This window comes from Podarcis vaucheri (assembly GCF_965113315.1).
Source record: "Podarcis vaucheri genome assembly, chromosome: Z".
Classification (NCBI taxonomy): domain Eukaryota; kingdom Metazoa; phylum Chordata; class Lepidosauria; order Squamata; family Lacertidae; genus Podarcis; species Podarcis vaucheri.
Genome location: NC_138758.1, coordinates 51,310,874 through 51,332,980, shown reverse-complemented (window position 1 = coordinate 51,332,980; position 22,107 = coordinate 51,310,874). Strand labels below are relative to the sequence as shown.

General features: G+C 44.6%; 1 protein-coding gene across 4 annotated transcripts in view; it reads left to right on the top strand.

Annotated features, from left to right (window-relative positions):
* DENND1A (DENN domain containing 1A) overlaps window positions 1-22,107 on the top strand; it is a 268,662-nt gene that overhangs the window by 92,552 nt on the left and 154,003 nt on the right. For all 4 annotated transcript variants that reach the window (XM_082208835.1, XM_082208833.1, XM_082208834.1 and 1 more), the window contains exon 5: window positions 5,680-5,799. In XM_082208835.1, the coding sequence (XP_082064961.1) occupies window positions 5,680-5,799 (120 nt within the window). The remainder of the gene's footprint in view (window positions 1-5,679; window positions 5,800-22,107) is intronic.

Genomic DNA, 22,107 nt, shown 5'->3' with positions numbered 1-22,107 from the left:
GCTGAATTGCCTGTGTATCTGTGCAGCTTCTTAAATAAAGAGACCCCAGTAGAAGAGGAATGTGGCAAAACCTCATGAATTTCTGTGGCAGGGCTTAGTGGTAGGGGAGTCTGATTCCATCCTCTCGCCACCATTTTGTTGCCGTTGCAACTTTAAAAGACTCATACCCTGGAAGCAGAAATGAGCTTTGTCAATTACTTCCCTACCTCTTCTTATGCGGATCTGAACAGCCCCAGGTTTATAACTCTGATTAAGACAATCAATTCTGGGCAGGTCCCTTTTTGGAAGGAAGCTAACATCTGTTTCTTGGCACAAGCTAAGGTGGATCTTGGGATGGAGCGAAAGGCTGAGAGGCCTTGGCGCTGGTGGAGAATTGCCATGCCTTCAAACATTGGCCTGCCTCCCCCACCCCATGTTCCTTTCATCTCAGTTCCACGATTCTTTGAACTTTTAATTGAATAAAAGAATAACTAGAGATAATGCTAAAATAAAAAAATTCCTTCCAGTAGCACCTTAAAGACCAACTAAGTTAGTTCTTGGTATGAGCTTTCGTGTGCATGCACACTTCTTCAGATACCACGAAAGCTCATACCAAGAACTAACTTAGTTGGTCTTTAAGGTGCTACTGGAAGGAATTTTTTTTATTTTGACTATGGCAGACCAACACGGCTACCTATCTGTAACTAGAGATAATGCTGTAATTTTGGCAAGCATTACCCAGAGATGGTCTTGGTGAAATAATCACTGTTTCTCTGCCTACCCTCAGTGCCCTTTCTTGGCTCACTCTGGGGGCTTCCCACAATTCCCGATGGCTAATAATAATAATAATAATAATAATTTATTTGTACGCAGCCCATCTGACGGGGTTGCCCCTGCCACTCTGGGGGCTTCCAGTTTTGCTATGCTCATCCTGCCCCTCTCTTTTGGGTGGCCCAGCTGGAGTCCTTGCTGTTTTGCAGCTGTTTCATCATTCACAAAAAGGAATGGGTTTTTGACAGAGTCTCCCGTGATAGTCTTGCGAGGAAGCTGGTAAAATGTGGGTTGAACAAGGTAACTGATAGGTGGATTGGTAGCTGGTTGGCTGTCCAATCCCAGGGTACTCCCAAATGGTTCCTTGTCATCCTGGTAAAAAGTGACAAGTGGGGGTGGTGCAGGTGGTGATGGGAGCCGTGATGTGACTGGTAAGTTTGGGAATCTGTCTCTGGGCAAGGAGAGCTGAGTGAGGTTCCTGGGGAGTCGTCAGCTGCAGCTTGGCCTGCGGCAGAGCAGTGAATGGTTGTGTTGTCTGGGGCCTGACTGCCTGGCCAGCAGGTTATTTTCTTGGCCTGCACAATGTTGACTTCCCTGCTTAGGGAATTCCTAGATGCTGGTTTTGCAGCTCCAGCTACTAGCACAGCGCTGAACCATAGAAGAGACTGTTCCTGCTCCCGTTCCTCAGGGATCATTGAACCAGAGGTTCTCACTTGTGGAAAAGGGAGACTCAGATTTATCTTAGTGCCTTAGCAAGTTAATGAAAGCCAATCTCCTTTTGTCATAAAAGTTGTGCCTGCCTCATAAATGCTCTGGTTTTAATTGTGGACCAGCGTGGCATATGTCTCTCATCCTCTAACCTTCCTCTTACTAAAATTAAGCATTGAATCACCATAGTAACCTTGCATCCACAGACAAAGTAGAATGGCCATTGGAGAGGGTCTTTGGAGATTCCTCGGCAGAGGCCTGGCATTGAAAGCAGTGCTTGTTTGTTCTCCCTTTCTGTATTGCTGGGACCTTCTCTGCCGCCTTCTCCTTCTTAGGCTCCCGTTTTCTCATCTGGAGAAGACATGGCCTTTTGCCCCAGCTGTTCACAGGATTCCCATGTTGGTGAGGGTGCCTCCCTAGTTCCTGATTGCATTACTTGTAGGTCCAAGCTGCATTTTAATAATAGGGAACCTGGATCTCATCATAGGTTTTTACACTGTGAGAATGAGAGAGAATTAGGAGCTTGAATTCAGAAGGGTGTTTACCTGGCCCAGTCCCCTGCTGAGAGGTCTTTATGCCTGCCAGTCTCACTCTCTTGTGAATAAAGCTTCAAAGCCCAGACCCAAGGAGAGAGCAGTTGCTTTGCAGAAAAGTGCCCACAGAATGTAGTGCTCTAGACATTTCATAAAGTGTCTAGCAGGCAGTACTTATCCACCCTTACAACCTCTGGTGTAAGGGTGATGCTGGGTTTGACCCTGATCTTTCTGCAGATGGTGTGCCAAGGCAGGCAGAGAGACTAGTATAATGTCATCCTATAGGTTTTTACATGAAGAGGGTTCTTGCACCAGATTCCTTAGTCTCGGCCCTTCTGCCTTCCCTATAGTCTATTTTTTTACGCCCATATTACATTTTGACAAATGGAAGTTCTGAGACAATCTTGGTTTGCAAACCTTCAAAAGTGGGTTGAGCAATTAGACATGCCTCCTAATGGGTATAAGGTAACCCAGGTTGAAGAATAAACAGTGTGCCACCATAAATTTATTTACAAATGCAGCAGTTAGCAAGACAACTGTATGAATGAACGGAGAGTTACTCCATGCATCAGAAAAGCTGTTGTTCTGCAGTTTCCACAAGGAAGAGACTTCAAGGCTACTGGTTCAATTTCAGCTTAGCCACATATCTTCCAGGTGGCCTTAGGCTAGCTGGTCACTCTTGAAGCCTCAGCCCCCTGCTTCTATGGGGATAATATTTCTGACCTAACCCTTAATGGAGATGCACTGAGGATTTCTTGAAAATAAGTATAGAGCACTTTGAATGCTGAAAGTGCTCTATACATGCTAAGTATTGTTAGCCTTTGGCCTTCTTAAAGAATGATCCAGTCCTCTGCTTTGTCTCTGAGTCATGCCTGATTGTTCTGTAGGAGTGAGCCCAGGATCACAAGCCTGCAATTTGCCTGTGTGTGATGTGGCATTCACAAAAACCTGGCAAAGCATAAAGAAATTAGACTGCATGTTATATACGTTTTTCCTCCTGTACTCCATTCTGGAAATTCATGCTTTAAGTAATAGGTTTCACACATGGTATAAAGCAAGCTGTTATTTATGAGAGAGGTATCAAGCTGCTAGCAGTAATATCCTTTACTAATTATAGTGTTGGGAAAGGAGGCTTTGTACCCCTGCTTTTAGCTTCTGGTGCCTTTCTTCCCCCTGCTCTGCTTCGGTTTTTAGCCAGAGATGTATTTTTTAAAGAGTATTTGAGGAGTTGCTCCTATAGAGGTGAGCTCCTTTGCAAGGCAGGAGGGGGCCCACCATTGTCAAACAATATTGTTGCATTGTTTGCTCTCTTGTAGGCAAGGCAAATGAGCACCTTGCCGCAGAGTGCAAGTTGATCATAACTTTCAGAAAAGGCCCAGATATGAACCGTGTTATCAAGATTGTTCCTTGGTGTGTGGGATGTGCTTTGGAGCAATTGTGCAGAGAGGGCGAGCTTTGGTGAAGAGCAGTCTTGCTGCTACAGCACCTCTTGGAGGAGGACTCTGGAGAGTTCAGCATTCAGGCACAATTCAAAGGAAAGCCTGCACCTTTTTGTTAGGGCATATTCTGTGCTCCCATTTAATTTTTCCCCCTTTTGTCCCTGGAATACAGTAGTTTATTTTTTACTTGTAGTAAACTTGGGGAAATGGGTCTGAACGTTTTTGAATTGAGGTATTATTAAAAGTATAAAATGTTATCCAAACCTGGAAACACAGCACCCCTTTTGTGGCAGTTTTCCCTCTTAAATGAATACTTTAGTTTTAAAAAAGCAGTAACCAAAAGTTCTCTCCCTGTTTCTTGAGAAAACTCAAAGCTTTCTATTCTGGACATGGAGTCTAATTTTTTTTTTAAAAAAGGGAGAGTGCTGCATAACTATGTTGGTTGTGTTACATAGTTTGAAAGCTTTGTGTAAATTTAATGATGATGATGATGATGATGATGATGATGATGATGATGATGATGATGTTATCCACCTATAATTAAATACCCAAAGACCTAGGACAAACAGACCTAAAACTAGTTGTCTTCAGTTGGTGGTAATCAGCAGTATCAAATACCCGGTTACATAGAATTGAATTTAAAATCTCTCTTAAATAAGATATATAACCTTTCTGTTAATTAACATGAAGGCCTAGTTAGAGAGATAACATTTTTTCTTTGGGTAGTGTCTTCACACACTGGCTGAAACTTGCAGTTTTGGCCACAACAGCCAAAAGGCTTATGCAGTTCATCAGCTATGCTGGGTTTTCCCCTACCTAGCCAATTTTATGGCTGGCTTTTAAAAAGATTTAGCAATTCGGAATCTTTGTTAGTGATGACATCCTTAACACAAACAAATAACTTCCCACGAAAGGTCAGACCCAAAACACTGGCCTTGTCTAGCTGAGAAGGTGTTAGATGGTATTTGCCACCAAACAAGTCTTCTGCAGAAACCCTCCTATATAAAGTAAGATTGCAATGTTTGGCTGATTAGGTTGTGGTGGGAGCTGTAACAACTGGAAGGACCAGGCTGAGGGAGGCTGGGTTAGACCAGTCTCTTAAAAACTAGGGTTGTCACCTGTTCAAAGAAGTATTAGTTAATAATCATAATCCTAATTAACCAAAGCAAAAAGCATTGTTTGACGCTGCATGCATGTTGTCATAGGAGACTTCATCTTACATATTCCCTCTGTGTTGGGGACAGAATGCCTTTTGAAAGGTCTGCGGTGTTTCAGAAGGCCATTAGGTGCTTTAAAATTACCTTGAGTGATTGTGCTATTCCTCAGTGGCTAATTTCCAGTGGTGGAGAGAGGTCATGGAAGCCTGTTTCTAGCAATCCCAGATTTAAAGGAAAGACACTCTGCACATGCTCAGATGCACCCTGCTATCTTCAGAACTCATTTTGGTAGAACTGACACATTGCTCTCACCTGGCTGCGGGCATTCCTGTTTACTGAAGCACTGACTGTTACACCATGAAATATGAAGACAAAGAGGGAAAGTTTGTTGCACCCTATAAAGAAGCCTAAATCCATTTGAATAAAATTGCCTATTTCCCCTTGTTTATCCTTGCTTCTTCCCCCCCTGTTTTCTCCCTTGGGTTGAATTTTAGATTGGAAGCCCCTCAGGACAGAGACCTGTCCTCTTGGGCTTGGTAAAGCAGTCATGTGTCCGCCCCTCCATAAGCTGCTGGGCTTCAGCCCTCATCACCCCTGAGCACTGGCCATGTGGGCTGGGGCAACACCTGGGGGCCACAGGTGCTCCATCCCAACTGTGTACAATGATGACACTAGAGTATTAGTATTATGGCTGGTGCTGTGGTGGTTGTCCCTGTGGTTCATACTATTTATTAATAAATGTGAATCATGAAAGTCTTCCTAAATTGTAAGGTTATAATCTGCAAAGAAGCTTGGGGGGGGGAGGGGAGGTGATTCAACAAACACACGTGTGGTCTTGGCTCTGCCTCAGTATTATAAATTTAAGGGATCCTTAAATTCAAAGGTTTGGGGCTGGTGCAGTTTTGGTTTTAGGTAGTACTGTACTTGCCACGGTGGGTCCAGCTGAACTGGACCTTTCCCTGCCTTCCTTCTCTCAGAAGCAGCACAGAGAGAGGAAGTGCTGCTGGTTCAATGACTTAAGTCTGTTTAGATACTTGGCGTGGTTACAGTGAACAGCCCATTAATAGATTCCTTTGTTCTCCCCATTTCCAGCCTCACAGTTGGCCAAGTTGGCCAGAACTTCACTTTTGTGCTCACAGACATTGACAGCAAGCAGAGGTTTGGGTTCTGCCGCTTATCGTCAGGGGCCAAGACTTGCTTCTGTATCTTAAGGTAAGTCAGAATGCAGCCCTTCTGCTGCCGCCACTGCCTTCTCTGGGAAGCAATGTTGACATCCTGCTTCTGTTGCTTTTAATTAACACTTTCCAGCTGTTAAGAGAATCACTTTCCTATCTGTTCCTCGGGAAGTCACTGCACTTCAGGAGATGTGTGTGTGTGTGTGTGCGCGCGCGCATGTGTGTGCCAGAAAACTTCTTGTGCTCCCGCGTTCTTTCTCTCCTGTTATCAGCATTTTACATTTTTTTTGACTCAGTTGTTTCTGAGTTGATGGGAGATGGGAGAATCATCGCCGTGTCCCTGTGAAGAACTGGCTGCGAGAAAGGACAGTTGCTGCCACAAACTGGCTGCGTAGAAGTCTGTATAGGTAATTTTTCTGTGAAGGAGTTTTGATTGGAACAAGAGAGGTATTCCTTGGGAGTCGGCACACATCATGTCCTTCTCAAGCATGCCACAAGACTGTTGCTGTGTGAACAAAGGCAATCTGCATTGGCCACTTTTGTTGGCGTTAATCAGGAGGGTGTTTGCCTGGCTCCCATATCCTTTGCTCTCACTTCATTTTACAGGAGGACAGTTCCTCCTCCTTCTTAGAATCATAGAATCATAGAGTTGGAAGAGACCACAAGGGCCATTGAGTCCAACCCCCTGCCAAGCAGGAAACACCATCAGAGCACTCCTGACATATGGTTGTCAAGCCTCTGCTTAAAGACCTCCAAAGAAGGAGACTCCACCACACTCCTTGGCAGCAAATTCCACTGTCAAACAGCTCTTACTGTCAGGAAGTTCTTCCTAATGTTTAGGTGGAATCTTCTTTCTTGTAGTTTGGATCCATTGCTCCGTGTCCGCTTCTCCGGAGCAGCAGAAAACAACCTTTCTCCCTCCTCTATGTGACATCCTTTTATATATTTGAACATGGCTATCATATCACCCCTTAACCTCCTCTTCTCCAGGCTAAACATGCCCAGCTCCCTTAGCCGTTCCTCATAAGGCATCGTTTCCAGGCCTTTGACCATTTTGGTTGCCCTCCTCTGGACACATTCCAGTTTGTCAGTGACCTTCTTGAACTGTGGTGCCCAGAACTGGACACAGTACTCCAGGTGAGGTCTGACCAGAGCAGAATACAGTGACACTATTACTTCCCTTGATCTAGATGCTATACTCCTATTGATGCAGCCCAGAATTGCATTGGCTTTTTTAGCTGCCGCGTCACACTTGCCCTGAGAAGCTTCCGTTTTTAATAAAAACATTAAAGAGTATTCCAGAGAGGGCTATGTCCTGACCGTGATGCACTGAGATGCCCTGGGAAGGGTTCAGACACACTCTATTTTGGTAACATTCACATGAATAAACAGTGCAAGAGTGCATGTAAATGAGTGCTGCACATCTCAGCAGTGATTGAAACAATAATAATAATAATAATAATAATAATAATAATAATAATAATAATGTGCTTATATACACCATTTTGCCACAAGTGACCTCAAAGCTGTTTACGTAAAAATAAATCATACCATTACAAACCACAGAGCACAATTAAGATAACAGTAAAATCTCACCAATATCGAATTACAAGAACACAGCATCATTACTATGAAACCACAAGCCCAAGGCTCAAAAACATTCTAGCCATAGCCAGCAAAACGAGAAAAAATGAGCCCATTCAGTGACAAAGAAACATGTGACCAGCCATATGACACCAGGCAGAGGGTGTTCCAGAACTGAGGCACCACGGCCCTACATATTTTGCAGCGTAAATAAGCTGACCTTGTTTACAAAGAATACTAAGGGTGCAGGCTGTGTTCTGTTTTGTATCCCTGGCCCCTGCAGTTCAACTATGTTCCTCTTGCATCAGTTTCCTCAAGAATGACACTTGTGGCTAATTGCTCCTAAACCAGGACGGAAGCTTTTGATAAGTGAAGGCTCATCAAGCAGTTGACCAATAATGCTTTGGTGCCTAAAGTGGAAAACCCAGATAGAAAAACCCAAATTATATCACCCGTACAGGGGCTGGGAGGAAAATAAAACTTGCCCACTGCCACTTTGCCACACATAAATGTTGCTCAAAAATATGGTGCCTCGGACCGTTTTGTGTTCTTGTACTGCTTGTTCTCTTGGACTTCGCTCCGGTCCTGAAGATGCGTTGTGGAGTTGAGCCTGGTGAGCAGCAGTTTTTCCTCCACCCATTATGTTTATCTTGGGCCAAAAGCACACCTCACCAGCTCAGGGTGCCCTTGCTTGGAGCTCTGGGAGGTTAGGGTATGGCTGGCTTGCACTTCAATGAGGTTTGTCTGAGTAAATATAGTTTCCTTGGGTTATTGTTAAAAACAGTAATGGCTCTGGAAAGGAAGCAGGAGGCTCTCCGGGACTTCCGAGGGGATTCTCTTCCAACTACCTGGAGATAGCAGTGGGGATGGAGCCTGGGCCTTCTTGCTTGCCAGACAGATGCTCCACCGCTGAGCTATGGCCCTCCCTCTCCTCTCAAGACTCTCAGCACAGGCATAAGACCCTGCTCCCTCCTGCTGCGCTGGAAAGGAGTTACTTTTCAAAGGAGGAACTGTGGCCTCATGTAATCCCTGGGTGACTGTAAAATTTATTTTGAATAAAGTGGATGTAAGAGATCCTTGAAGGGAAATTGGTTTCATCTAAATCTGTCAGTTTTGTGGTTTGTTTTGAAGATGGAGTTGCTGAAAGCACCCGGCTGCTGATCTCAGTCGGCTGGTGTAGCTGCTTTTGTCCTGGCAGCATCACTAGGGCTGGGAGGTCTCAGTGCCCCAAGGCTCCCCCCTGGTAGGTTTGGTCTCCAGGTTTCTCAGAAGGTGTTTGCTGGCTGAGAAGGTGTGTCTGTTATAGGACATGAGAACGGCACATTTCTGCATGGAGAGCATGCAAGTGTTTCCAAGGTTTAATGTCCTCCCAATGGTCAGGGCTCCCCGGGGCCTCTGGGAGAAGGGAATCCCATATAACTCTTCAGGGTCCCTGAGTGCTTTCAGGCACAGCCATTTTTCACATTTGCTGCCCAGAAAGAATTGGTGGAAAGCTTCTCTCAGCTGATCCTGGAGATCAAAGCAGATCATTTGTAACTGTGGCTTAGCATTTATAGTTTCTTTGGCAAACCACAGTTCCCCATTTCCTCAAGGGCTGCTTCTAATGAGTCTTGAAACTTATTCTGTGACATGCTTAAATGTTGTGTGTGGATTACTGACTGGTTCCTTTAGGTTAATGAAGGATGTTTGCTCGGCTCTGCTATCAGCAGAGGGCGCTGCAGAGCACAAAGAGCATCACATCTTCTTCCCAGTCAGCTTCTCTTCTGTGTTTTTGAAGTTCCAAACTATGTTAAATATATCTTCCTAAAAACCTGCAATTTACCCACTGCAAGATTAAAAAACACAACACCTTTTTTGAGAATTTAAAGGAAGAGGCATTGCAGCAATCATGTTCTCTGAATTTAAAAGCATCTTGGCACTATTAAACCGCAATGAAAACTGAATGAGTATTCTTAATAGGAAGGTTCAAACAGAGATTCTGCTGCTTTCTCTCTCTCACTTCCTGATACAGGATATTTTTCATAGGAAGACCCTTGCATTTTATATCTTTTTATCTGTACTAAAAATGTACTTCCTTTTAATACACAACTCCTTTTTCGTCCTTCCTTCCCTGCCTCATTTTTCATTTTGTAAGGCTTGTTTTGTAAAAATTACCAATAATAATACCATTAGTTATTCTAAAATGGTGGTACTAATTTTTTCTTTAAAGTGCACAAAACTTACATTTGTTCCTGCTGCATCTTTGTTTCCTCTGTCCCAGCTTGCTCCCTTTTTTTCTTTGGTGAGAATTTGAGGATTTTTATTTTATGTTTTAATAGCCACTTTACTGGATCAGGTGAACAGTGACTGTTGCCCAGCGTTCTGTCTCCAGCAGTGACCTGGTAGATGTCTCTGTAGCATGCTAGGAAGACATGCTGTGAAATGCAGCTCATGTTTTGGAGGGAGGCTGCCTCTCAATTATGATGTCCCATGTTTAACAATTATAGGGAAATAAACAGGCACCAAAGACCAGGCGTGGGGGACCTGTGACCCTGCGGCTTCGCTTAGCTCCAGCCAGCAGAGCCGGTGGTCAGGGATGGAGAGAGTTGTCCTTCAGTGACACCTGAGAGCCTCAGCTTCCCCATCCTGCTCTGGGCATTTTTCTGATCTTCTTTTAAGGCAGTCTTTCTTTCAGTCCTGGCAAATAATTTCTCAAGTTATTTATGCTTTGTGTGAATAAATACTCCTTCTTGTCTGTCTTCTAGTTACTTCTGATTGGTTTCGTAGGATACCCTCACATTCTTGTGTTTGAAGAGAATTTTTTTCCTGTCTGCTGTCCCTACGCTTATGAACTTCTATCATAGCCCTCTCATTAAAACAGCAACACACATTTCTTCTCCATAATAAAATACCACGAGGACATGAAAATCATGGAAGAATTCAGTTTTGGAATTCAGACCTGGATGAAATGTTCTGTTTGTTGATCAAGACTGCAACGATTTCTCAAGCCGTGTGTGTGTGTGTGCGTGTGCGTGCGCGCTATCTTTTAGCTGTTTTCTTTAGGAGTGCCATTAGCATTGAAGTGTGGGATATAAATATTAAAGCAATAAAATGATACCTGAAGCAAGAGTTTGTTGAGTTTGTTTAAAGTTTTGTTGCGGTGATGACTGGATTGTGTTTAATAGTATGTACATGTGTCTTGCACACACTAATATTGGTTGTTTTCAGAGCCGGGTAAAATGACCCTCTTTAGTCAGACGTTTAATGTCATGGGTTTTTGATGCACGAGGCTCTGGTTTTTGTAGTAAGGAGGAGCAGAGTTCATCCTGATTTTTTTATTTTGTGTTAAGGTTTTTATTGGAATTGCTGTATCCATAGTTTATGTTTGGTGTACCCCACTTTGGTTTATATGTGTGTAGTGCATGACCACCTATCTCTTTGAAGAGAGGCTGCATCTGCGTGTCACGGCAAGCCACTTGCTTCACCCATCCCTTCTCATCCCTGGCTTTAATATTAAGCCTGGAATAGTCATTGAGGTTTGTTTTGCTCCCCGAAGCCCACAGTATGCATCCAAGGGATGTGGGATGCAGGGAGGTGGGACCGATTCAGATGGTCCGCCCCCGCCACTTAATGGATCCAAATGGTTTCCAGAGAGTGGTAGAGGATGTTTTATCCCATGTTGATGGCCTTTCAGCTGATTCCCTGGTGGCCTGCTGGAATGAGAAGTTAACCAGGGCTATCGACTGTCTGGCTCCGAAGCGTCCTCTCTGATTGCATGGAGCTCCGGTTTTCCCCAGAGCTGTGGGCGATGACACAATCATTGAGACGGCTGGAGTGCCAGTGGTGGAAAACTCACTCTGAATCTGACCGGACACGGGTTAGAGCTCAACGTTGAGCCTACCAAGTGGCGATAGTGATGGCGAAGAGGACCTTCTTCGCCGCCTCTGTTGCATCTGCAGAAAATAGCAGCAGGAGACTCTTTCAGGTGGATCGCAATTTAACGCAACCATCTTTGCCATTGGAGCCTGGTAAGGACCCCAAGATCTCTTTATCCACCTAGGTCAGAAAGTGGTGGTGGGGGATGAGTGTTGAGACCCCTGGGCCCTCACTTGTGGGGTGCCTCAGGGCTCCATCCTCTCGCCCATGCTTTTTAACATCTACATTCAGCTGCTGGGAGAGATCATCAGGGGGTTTGGGCTGGGTGTTCATCAGTATGCGGATATACCCAGCTCTACCTCTCTTTCAAATTGGACCCAGTGAAGGCGGTGAAGGTCCTGTGTGAGTGTCTGGAGGTGGTTGGAGGATGGATGGTTGAAGGACCAGGGGCACAGCCTGGGAGTAATTTTGGACTCACAGCTGTCCATGGAGGCGCGGGTCAATTCTACCAGCTCCATCTGGTATGCAGGTTGAGACACTACCTGCCCACCCACTGTCTCACCAGAGTGGTACATGCCCTGGTTATCTCCCACTTAGACTACTGCAGTACGCTTTACATGGGGCTATCCTTGAAGTTGACCCAGAAACTATAACCCAGAATGTGGCAGCCAGACTGGTGACTGGGAGTGGCTGCCGAGTCCACATATCACAAGTCTTGAAAGACCTATATTGGTACGTTTCCAAGCATAATTCAGAGTGTTGGTGCTGACCTTTAAAGCCCTAAAAGGCCTTGGCCCAGTATATCTGAAGGATATACTCCACCCCCATCATTCAGCCTGGACACTGAGGTCCAGCTCTGAGGCTCTTCTGGCGGTTCCCTCACTGCAAGAAGTGAGGTTACAGGGAACCAGGCAGAGGGCCTTCTCGGTGGTGGCGCCCGCCCTGTGGAATGCCCTCCCACCAGATGTCAAAGAGAAAAATAACTACCAAACTTTTAGAAGACATCTGAAGGCAGCCCTGTTTAGGGAAGCTTTTAATGTTTGATGTTTTATCGTGTTTTTAATATTCTGTTGGGAACTGCCCAGAATGGCGGGGTATAAATAATAATATGTTGTTGTTGGTGGTGGTGGTGTTATCATCATCATCATCATCATCATCACCATCATTTATTACTACTACTACTGATTGTAGTTCATTGCAGTGAAATAAACCACAGTGCCTTGTTCTGATATAAGGCTAAACTAGAAATTGCACTTTGTGTTCTGAAGGGTGAGTAAACAGCAAAGATAGGCATGTTCACGGCAAACCATTAACTATTGTTTATCTCATGATGTGTGAACCTGGCCAGAAAGCACTGTTCTAGAAGAGCAGAGGTTTAAAAACAGCATCAGTGGGAGGGCACCAGATTTTTAAATAAATACCAGACACAAGCAGCCCTCTGTTTGGAGGTGTTTGAGATGGGAACAAATCCCCACCACTACTGTGGCATAGTTGTGCTTTTGACCTGTGAGGTGAACTAGAAGGCTCATAAATGTGGCAAGTATTGGAAGCCCTTCTGCATCCTCTGGAAGCGAAAAGGAATAATAAAACATTTTGCTCACTAACTCCTGTATGGAAACCTTGCCTTTCCCTTTCCCATAGAGAAGAATTGGGCCTTTAAAGGCCCATTGAAATGGCAGCAGGTGATGCCTCTTCAGCTTTGCTCTGGCAACATCTTTCCCTCCTGCAGCAGGAGCTGGCGGGTGGCAAGTGCTGCTGGCTGAGGCAGGGGGCTGTGGCATATTGTTGTGGGCATGAATGTGCGCTGCATGGGTCCACAGAAGAAGTTGCAGGCAGATTTGAAAAATTGCAGGTAAGTGAAGCTTCAGTTGTGGAATCGCCAGCCACATTCCCAGCCCTGAAAAACAGAGTCGCTGAGGGGCCTCCCATTGGCTTTCAGCAGACCTGACAGGCAAAAATAAAATAAAATAAAGGAGGGAGCCCCTTCATGTATGTTGATGTTGAGACTGACTTGTTAAAAATGCACATGGGAACTGTGTAGCTGCAGTTGGCTTCAGGGAAAAATCTTTTATTACTAGGTGGATAAAGTTTGTTTTGTGTTGACCATGCGCTATAAGAAACTCTGTTTTGCTTTGACACGTATAAATAATATTGCCTAAGCTGGAGGCTTTCTTCCCTTCTTGCTTGATTTAGGTTGAATTAATTTGTTCCTCTCTTGTTTTCAAATCCAGCTCAGATAGTTGTAATTCATGAAGGAGGAACAGCCTCTGGATTGAGGACATAAACAATGTTTTCCTTGGTCTGAGACTTTCTTAAATTTCTCTTGCAACAAGCATCCCTCCCTCCCCACCCCACCCAATCTTTGGAAATATTTCCATTGTTTGTTGCAAGAAACTGGTCAGCCATTGAAAGCAGTGAGGAAAATCCTTTGTTAAATAGAAGAAGAGCCTCACAAGTGAACCACAAGCCATGGCTGTTTTGTTTTCATTATTCCTCCTTAAAGGGATGTGCTGTGAAATATGCAGCTCTGAAATGTTTGAGGTGAAACCAGAAAGGCACCTCGTCACTGTATTTGAATGTCGAAGCAGACTTTGGAAAGATAAAATAATGTATAATGTAAATTGAAAGGAAATAAACTTACCGAAATAAGTGTTTGAGGTTATGAATATGCTGTAATTTTGGCCTGGGATTTTTGTTTACTTGATCTGTACAGGGAAATCAAAGATAGTCTCTCTCCCCCTCCCCCCCACCCTTTTAAATGGTGGTGGTTGTGGTGAGAATGAGAAAAACTGAATTTTAATTTGTTGGAAGGTGTAAGAAAGAGGACGTTTCTCAGTTTCATTCAGCAGTTGCAGAAAATGCCCTCTGAGCCATCGTTTGATTTGAAATCCGTTGCTGTACTTGATGCAAAAGGAATATTAGTTAACCAATTCCAAGTTCAAGGGATAATTTATGGGTTTTAATCCATGCTGTTTCTGAGCGACCGCCTCTGAAGTCAACTTCTCGGTGTTCCGTGTGTGCTCTGAATTATTCTGAAGCCCCTTTATTCATCCCAGCATTTTTAACCAAGTCTCTTATTGTTTCCAATAACTAGCTAGAAATAACTGTTGTGCCCCCACATACCTAATTTATCTGAGGGGGGGGAGCAGAGAAAATACTTAAGATATAGTTATTTGTGAAAATGTTTCATTTTTTGCTTAAACCAAACCCAAGCTTCCTTTGACTTTCATTTATAAATAACAAAACTATAAGAAACCTACATATCTCTATCTCTATGTCAACATTAATCTCTCCTAGGATGGCAAGACTTTATTTTTGTGTACATAGAGATTTACCACTTCCTAACGCAGGTTCCAAAGCTTACTTTAATAAAAAGCCAGTACAGTGGTACCTCGGTTTAAGAGCAGCCCTGTTTATGAACTATTCAGTTTACGAACTCCACAAAACCGGAAATAGTCTCTTGGTCTAAGAACAAATTCCAAACGGTGGAAGGGCACTGGCGGTGGGAGGCCTCATTAGAGAAAGCGCGCCTCAGTTTAAGAACGGTTTCAGTTTAAGAACGGACTTCAGAACGGATTAAGTTTGTAAACCAAGGTACCACTGTATGTTCATATTTAGTTGGGGGCTAAAACGCTGGTATAAGATTAGATTAGTTTGCTTTTCATATGGTTCTTGCTTTCCCCCCCTGTCTCAAGATGTTCTCCAAACCATTAATTGCTTGTGTGTGTGTGAAACATGGTTTTCCTGTTTATCCCAGCCACTACTATTTTCTGCCCCTACCCGCTGCTAAATGGGCACATATAGTGTTATAAACTGACTCTTGTCAATCAGCTAATATGAAGAAGAGTTTGGATTTGATATCCCGCCTTTCACTCCCCTTCAGGAGTCTCAAAGCGGCTAACATTCTCCTTTCCCTTCCTCCCCCCCAACAAACACTCTATGGGGTGAGTGGGGCTGAGAGACTTCAGAGAAGTGTGACTGGCCCAAGGTCACCCAGCAGCTGCATGTGGAGGAGCGGGGAAGCGAACCCGGTTCACCAGATTACGTGACTACCGCTCTTAACCACTACACCACACTGGCTCTCTGTGTTGGCATGCCTGGCTTCATGCAATTTTGCACAGCTTTTTCAGCACTAACTTCCCACACCTCCAGTTGCAAAGGCAGCGCAGTGAAAAATCTCTGGGATGTTTTGGGGGTGAAGTGAAGAAATACACAACCAGAACTGGGGCTCTTGCTTGTGCTTCCAAATAACTTGTTTAGTTGTTACTAGCTTCTGGAATAGCATTTGCTTCTCTTGCCCTTTTGTTTTATTTTAAATATATGACTTACTTTATAACTAACAAATTTAAAATAGACAGTTTGGCCTGTAAGCCAATATATGCTAAAGCACAATCCGAACGCACACTTTCTGGGATACAAAATGTGTGAACGATTCTCCGCTAATTCATTCTCACACAACATCCGCGTACGGTAGGCCAAAGACTTTTGTGTTGCCTAAGGCCACCCTCTGAGCATGGGCAGGAGGTGGGGTGGAATTGAACTCAAGTTTCCCACATCCACATCAAAGGGCAACCATTTTGCAACGCACTAACAGTGTGACCCGAATGCAGGTTTATTTCCTGTGGGGTGGAATTGCCCTAATATTCAACGTTAATGGAGCTCCAGAGCTGGATTTGCCTCCCATGTAATAATGTTTCATTGGTTCCAGGTAGAATTGTGTGTGCTTGCTGTTGCAAAATTGTTTTTAACCTCACAACAAAAGAATGGCTGATCTACATCCTGAAAAACAGACACTAAAAAGGGGTAGTTCATTGAAACTTACCTTAGTGGGAATAACATTTATTGGATGTGAATGATTGGAAATTTGTGATTTTGTACATTTGAATTTTGGTCTCTTCGTGTTTGAGCTACACAAGCGAGCTTGCGAGCATGAGTGTGTGTGTGTGTGCGCGCGCACACACACACACACACACACACACACAGAATTTCCCCCAAAAGCAGTTGCTGAGAATGACCAAGCAGAGCTGGCCATCTGTCTTGGGGTGATATCTCTTATGTCAGGGTTGTGTGGTCACCCTTCTCACAGCACTATTCAGGCTATTGGAAAGGGCGGGTGGGCTTGCCTCTTCTATTGGCAAGGCCACTCTTATTCCAGGGAAAACTCTATTCTAATTGCCTGGCTCTGCTAGGGATAGATGTCTTGTGGAAAGCGGATGGCAGGCTAGGAGAGCCTTTGGGTATTAAAACAGGGCCACAGTAACAGGAAGCAAGAGTGTCACACACTTTCTGGTCCTCAGTCTTTTCTGTATTGTCTAGGAAACTTTTATATTCTGTTTATTTATTTAACAACATTTTTTGTTCCTGCCAATCAGTAATAACACCATACATTTTTACTCCCCAGAATATTGAAGTATAACATGAACATCATATCAGAACAGTTAGAATCAGAATTAAACTAGAATAAAAACAGCAACAGTGTCCATCATGTTAAGAAAGAAGCACTAAAACATGGTTTTAAAACTGAAACTTCAAAGGCACAAAAACCAGTACAGTGGTACCTCAGGTTAAGTACTTAATTCGTTCCGGAGGTCCATTCTTAACCTGAAACTGTTCTTAACCTGAAGCACCACTTTAGCTAATGGGGTCTCCTGCTGCTGCCGCACCGCCAGAGGACGATTTCTGTTCTCATCCTGAAGCAAAGTTCTTAACCTGAAGCACTATTTCTGGGTTAGTGGAGTCTGTAACCTGAAGCGTATGTCGCCTGAAGCGTATGTAACCTGAGGTACCACTGTAAAGGGAATCCTTTCCACAAGCACTGAATAGGCTGACTCCCCAGTAGCTCACTTGCCTCACCTCACTTAGCAGGAGAATCTGTGGAAAGCCTTCTGAAGGGGATTCTTGGGTCTGGGTGGAGACCTATGGAGCAAACCACCCGTGCCTTCAAGTAACCTAAGCCTGCTGGGAGGGTGTGGAGACCCTTTGGTGCCCCAGATGCTGCTGAACTTCAACTCCCATCAGACCCACCAAGCACGACCAGTGCTCAGAATTGTGGGAGTTGTAGTCCAGAAACACTTGGAGGGCAATAGGTTCCTTATCCCTGTTTCAGGGCTTTAAAGGGCAAAACCAGAGCAAAAGATCCGTTCTGAACAAGGCAGAGTTGCGACGCACAGGAAACTCCGCTTTCTCCCACCTCTGCCACGTACACCAATCCAGTCTCGATGCTGCATTTGGCAACAACTGACTTATGCTTCTGTATTTTACATGGGACCTGCTTTAAATTAGTAATTAGAGCATGTTGAACACAACTGGAATGAATGGCATGCGCACAGATGGTTTTGGCCAATAAGGGAGCAAGATTAAATTGAAAAATTAGCAGTACTGGTGTTGAAGCCCGCATCCTTTGACTCCGAAACTCTTTCCTTGAGATGTGTGAGGGCAGGCTGAAGATAGAGGTGGAAAGAGCTCTTGGCACTTGGTCAAAGAGATGGTATTTATAGTTTATAGTTACTTCATGTGTTTCAGGCCTGAGCCTTGACGACTCCTGACTAGTTATAACCTAGTGGATGTTCAGAATGGAAGTAGTGTTTTCTTTCCTGGGGCAGCTGAAAGCATTATGGAGCGTGGTGTCAGGGTGGGGACTGAAGAAATAATTCCTAGCTCTGGCATTTCTTGAGAATCATTTTTGAAATTTACGATCTGGCCCCTGGACCTGAAATGGAAAACATATAGCCATTTTAAATCAAATGTGTGGGTCTGCAAAGTCTCCAGTAGCTGAATTTCACAATTCTGGATTTAAAAGGACCTGGTCTGCAAAAGTGCCTAACAGTGGGAAGACAATTTAACTGCCTGAGCTTGGTTCCTCTTAGCATTATCTGAAGCTTCTTGTCTTATTTTTCTTGTGTGGTTGGATGCAATCTCTGCCTTTCATCCATTTATGTTGTGGAAAGAACAGGAGTGGTTGATTGTGATTGTGTATATGTTCGTTCTCTCTCTCTCTCTCTCTCTCTCTCTCTCTCTCTCTGTTCTGTGGGCAACTGAGAGTTCTTTTTTAATTGAGCAGAAACATGTGGAAGGATCAGGAATATCTTGAAGGATTATGGTGGGGGGATTTCAAATTTGTACTTCTTACAGCTTGTAGCTGGAGCAGGTTTTGCTGGGAATAAATGTTAGTTAGCATGACCTGTGACCTTCAGAACTGTTGACATGGATTTCAGCCAGAAACTAGCCACAGAACTCCTTTGTTCAGCTCATTCATAGCTCCTTGAAAACTCCCAGTCAGTGCAAGTTGCCAGCTCAAAGGCAAGGAAAGCACAGCCCCCTTTTTCCCATGCTTTGGAAACAGCGGACGCCCCCTTCAACGGCAAGGCTCTTTTAATAGGACTCTGCGGCCCAAACACGATCAGAATTGACAGCTTCCTGGCCTAGCCTTGCCAACTGGCTGGGCACCGAGGCACAGGGGAACAAACAGCTTTGGGGGCCCGTAGCTTGTGTGTGTGTACACACACATCAGATAAAACACAACTTTCCTGTACTGCAATATCACTCTGTGCTGCAAGATGGGGGAGGGCAGAGGGGGACCCTGGTGAGAAGGCAGTTTGAGACCCCTCAAAAGGACGGCTTTGAATTATACCACAGGTGTCTTTGATGGTTGAGGGAGTTACGGTCTCCTTCCAACACCTTCTTCCTCAGGGCCACCCCACCCCTTAACTTGTTCCTTTGTTTTCCTCTCCGCTGCCTGAAAAACGGGGAGGTTAAGAAGTTAGAAATCCTGAAATCTCCTAGCTTTTGTGCTGTAAGAAAGATACAAATAATTGCATGCATGCATTATAACAACGCTGCTACCAAAGCCTTGCTGTGCTTAGATGAGTAGGGCTGCTATTGAGAGATGCAGCCTTTGGATAGATCCTGCCAGTATGACTGGCAAGAGCTAGAGAAGTGCTGGAAAAATATCCCAGGCACTAGGCTCCTGGGCAGAGAGTGTTGCTGCCTAAGACGTTCCCCTTGGCCTTTCAGCCCCAGGCATCCTGTTTTACTTCCCCCTTCTCACTTTGCTTCCTACTTTTGGTTGGCAAAAATAAGTTGCAAATTTTCACTGGGCACTGTTCAGACTCAGTGAGGTAGGCTGAAGGAAAGCATTTTGGCAGGAACCCACACTAGAAATTGTGACAGCATGGACCTCAGCATGGACCTCTTCAGAACCAAGGTAAGGCACATTATTACTATTTGTATTATTAGATTTATTGATGATAACAACAACAGCAACAACAGTGCTTGCTACTTTACATCAAAACCAATTTGAAATATTCAGTAAAATAAACCCACAACTATACAGTTAGAAAGCAGGACTCACAGATCACACACCACTAAACAGGGGCCACAGTGCCACCCTTTGAATTAAAGGCCAAAAGCCCAGGTAAAAAGAAAAAACTTTGCCCACTACCTAGAAATAGATAGACATTGTGTGCTTCCCAGGGGAGAGCATTCCGCAAGTGGGTTGCTACCACTGAAAAGGCCCCGTCTTGTGCTGCCCCCTTCTGAGCCTCCCAGGGAGGGTCCTCTTGAAGCAGAGGCTCAGGTGATGTTTGCAGGGCCTGGGTTGGTTCGTGTGGGAAGAGGTTCTGGAAGCTAATTGGAAGCAAGGGCATTTGTGTCAGAAATCAAGTACTTCTACAAATGCAGTGTCCACTGAGTCTCTCTCTTAATGAGGCATTTGCTTCCTAGGAGTTCACATCAGCCGTGTTACCTGGACTGAGACTTTACCAGAAGCATCTCAGATCCTGTCCTGGGCAAACAGCCGCTGGTCTACTCACACATATCACGGAAATGAAGGCTGTGCAGAATCCCTTTCCTCAGGTTTATAATAGCTGCATTTTGGTGGCAGTTCTTGCTGAAGTCATCTTTTCTGCCTTCAGTTCTTCCCTTGAAAGCAGCAGTGAGCTCTCTCGCCTGCCTCCTCACAGTCCCTTCCTCAGCAGCCAGGGCTGACTTTGAGGATAAGCAGAATTCCTTCCTAATAAAATCCCATTTTCAGCCAGATGCGTTTGGCAAGGGACACAGCAAGCGGGCATCAGCTGGCTTTGCAGTGTCACCAGTTGCTTGTTTTATTATTTTTAAAAATAATTGCCCAAGTTATTGTTGTTGTCTTAAATACTGTCAAGTCTTGTTAATCCAGCCTCCTAAACCATCAGCGACAAATTCTGGGTGGTGCTTTATCACTTCTGCTTTCAACCAAAAGGGGTTTAAAGATCCGCTTGGGGCTTCACGTATAAACCCCTTCATCACTCCAGAGCCTGGAAGGCCTGGTTCACTGCCTTGCTTTTAATGTAGAGTGGTGCTTCATGTGGCAATAGAGCAGATCCACACCTCCCTTTCAGCTTTTAAACATTTTTTCTGCTTGTGTTTAGACTGTCATCTGTCCCAACACCCCTGTCAGGGTTGTGCTTTCACCTGGGTCAGGAGTGGGGTACTGAGAGATAGGGAGCTGTGGCAGCAGACAGACTGAGCTGTGAATCAGGAAGTGTGGCCTTAAAGCCCCAGCCCTTAATAATCCTAACCGCAAGCTGGCGAAGTACCGTAGTGCAATTATCAAAGTGTCACTGATTCCTCTCCCCCTTCAATTTATTAGCTTCTTTGAATATTTTGTATATAAAAGTTGGTTGTATAGGAACAAGCTATATGAAAATGGTTGAAATAATTGTTGGATTGGATTTATTGAGGAGACTAAAATGTTTTGAGGCTTTGGTGTGGGGCGAGCTAAGGTGAAGGGGTGGGTGGGCACTGGGTGAACGGCTTCTGCTGAAATTGCTGTTTTAGCGCTCTTAGAAAAATGCCGTCCCTAGAGGAGGGGAAGTACTTGCATGTCCCCCAATACTCTGAGGATAAACTTCACAAAACTACATTTTAGGGTGTGTCCCTATGCTGGAATGAGGCTTTTCACAAAGAAGAGTGATGTTTTGAGTGTGCATCCAGTTGAGTGCACTGATCTCTCCCTCCCTCTCTCCTGTGTGTCTCAGTTGATTGCTGCAGATCAAATGAGGGTTGTGCAGCCAAGTGAGAGCTGCTAATATTTATCGGGTTAGCAAATGGGCAAAAGAAAGGCGGTTAAGCTTAGCAAAGAAGAGGGCTCAACAGGTTGCAGACCTCTTTCTGGCACTGGATGCCTATTTTAAAAGGCCAGTCTATGACCATTTGTTTTATTCATTTGGATTTGCATCCTGCCAAGTTTGACCCAGAATAGGATTTCAAGGCAACTCTCATAATGATAATCTAAAACATGGTTGGGGAACATCTGTGGCCCTTCCAGGAACTCCCGTCAGCCTCAGCCAGTGTGGCCAACGGTCAGGAATGATGGGAGTTGTAGTCCAGCAATATCTGGAGAGCCACAGGTTCCTCATGCCCAATCTAGCTAAAATAGACTTAGTTAAGATCAAAGCTGTATACTTTATAGCTTGGAATACAGTCCTTGTAAAACACGTGTCCTTCAGGGAGTCTGTGCATGGCTTCTCTTGAAGGAGCATCCATTGTGAGGGACAATTTGTAGCCCCAGTTTACCCTGGCCTCTGCTTTCCTCCTTTTCTGTTGTTACGGTTGCACCTACTACTAGTATAGCACCTTTATGGTGCACTTTGTTCTGTCACCCATGAATTTGATTACCCATGGCTACTTGGCACAATGGCTATATACCACCTTGGGTGTATATTCCAGTTGCTGGGAACAACAAGGGAAGGGAGAGAGAAGAACTCTGGGCAAAATGGACCCAGAATGGGCTCCCTCCCTCCAGGAAGCATGGCTGGGGGTGGGGTGGGGGGCTGAATCTGTATCTCCTTGATCCTTGCCAAATACTCGTGACTGCTGTACCACACTGCTATTGTTGCCTCTTGTGTGTTGAATTTTAGACTGTAAGATT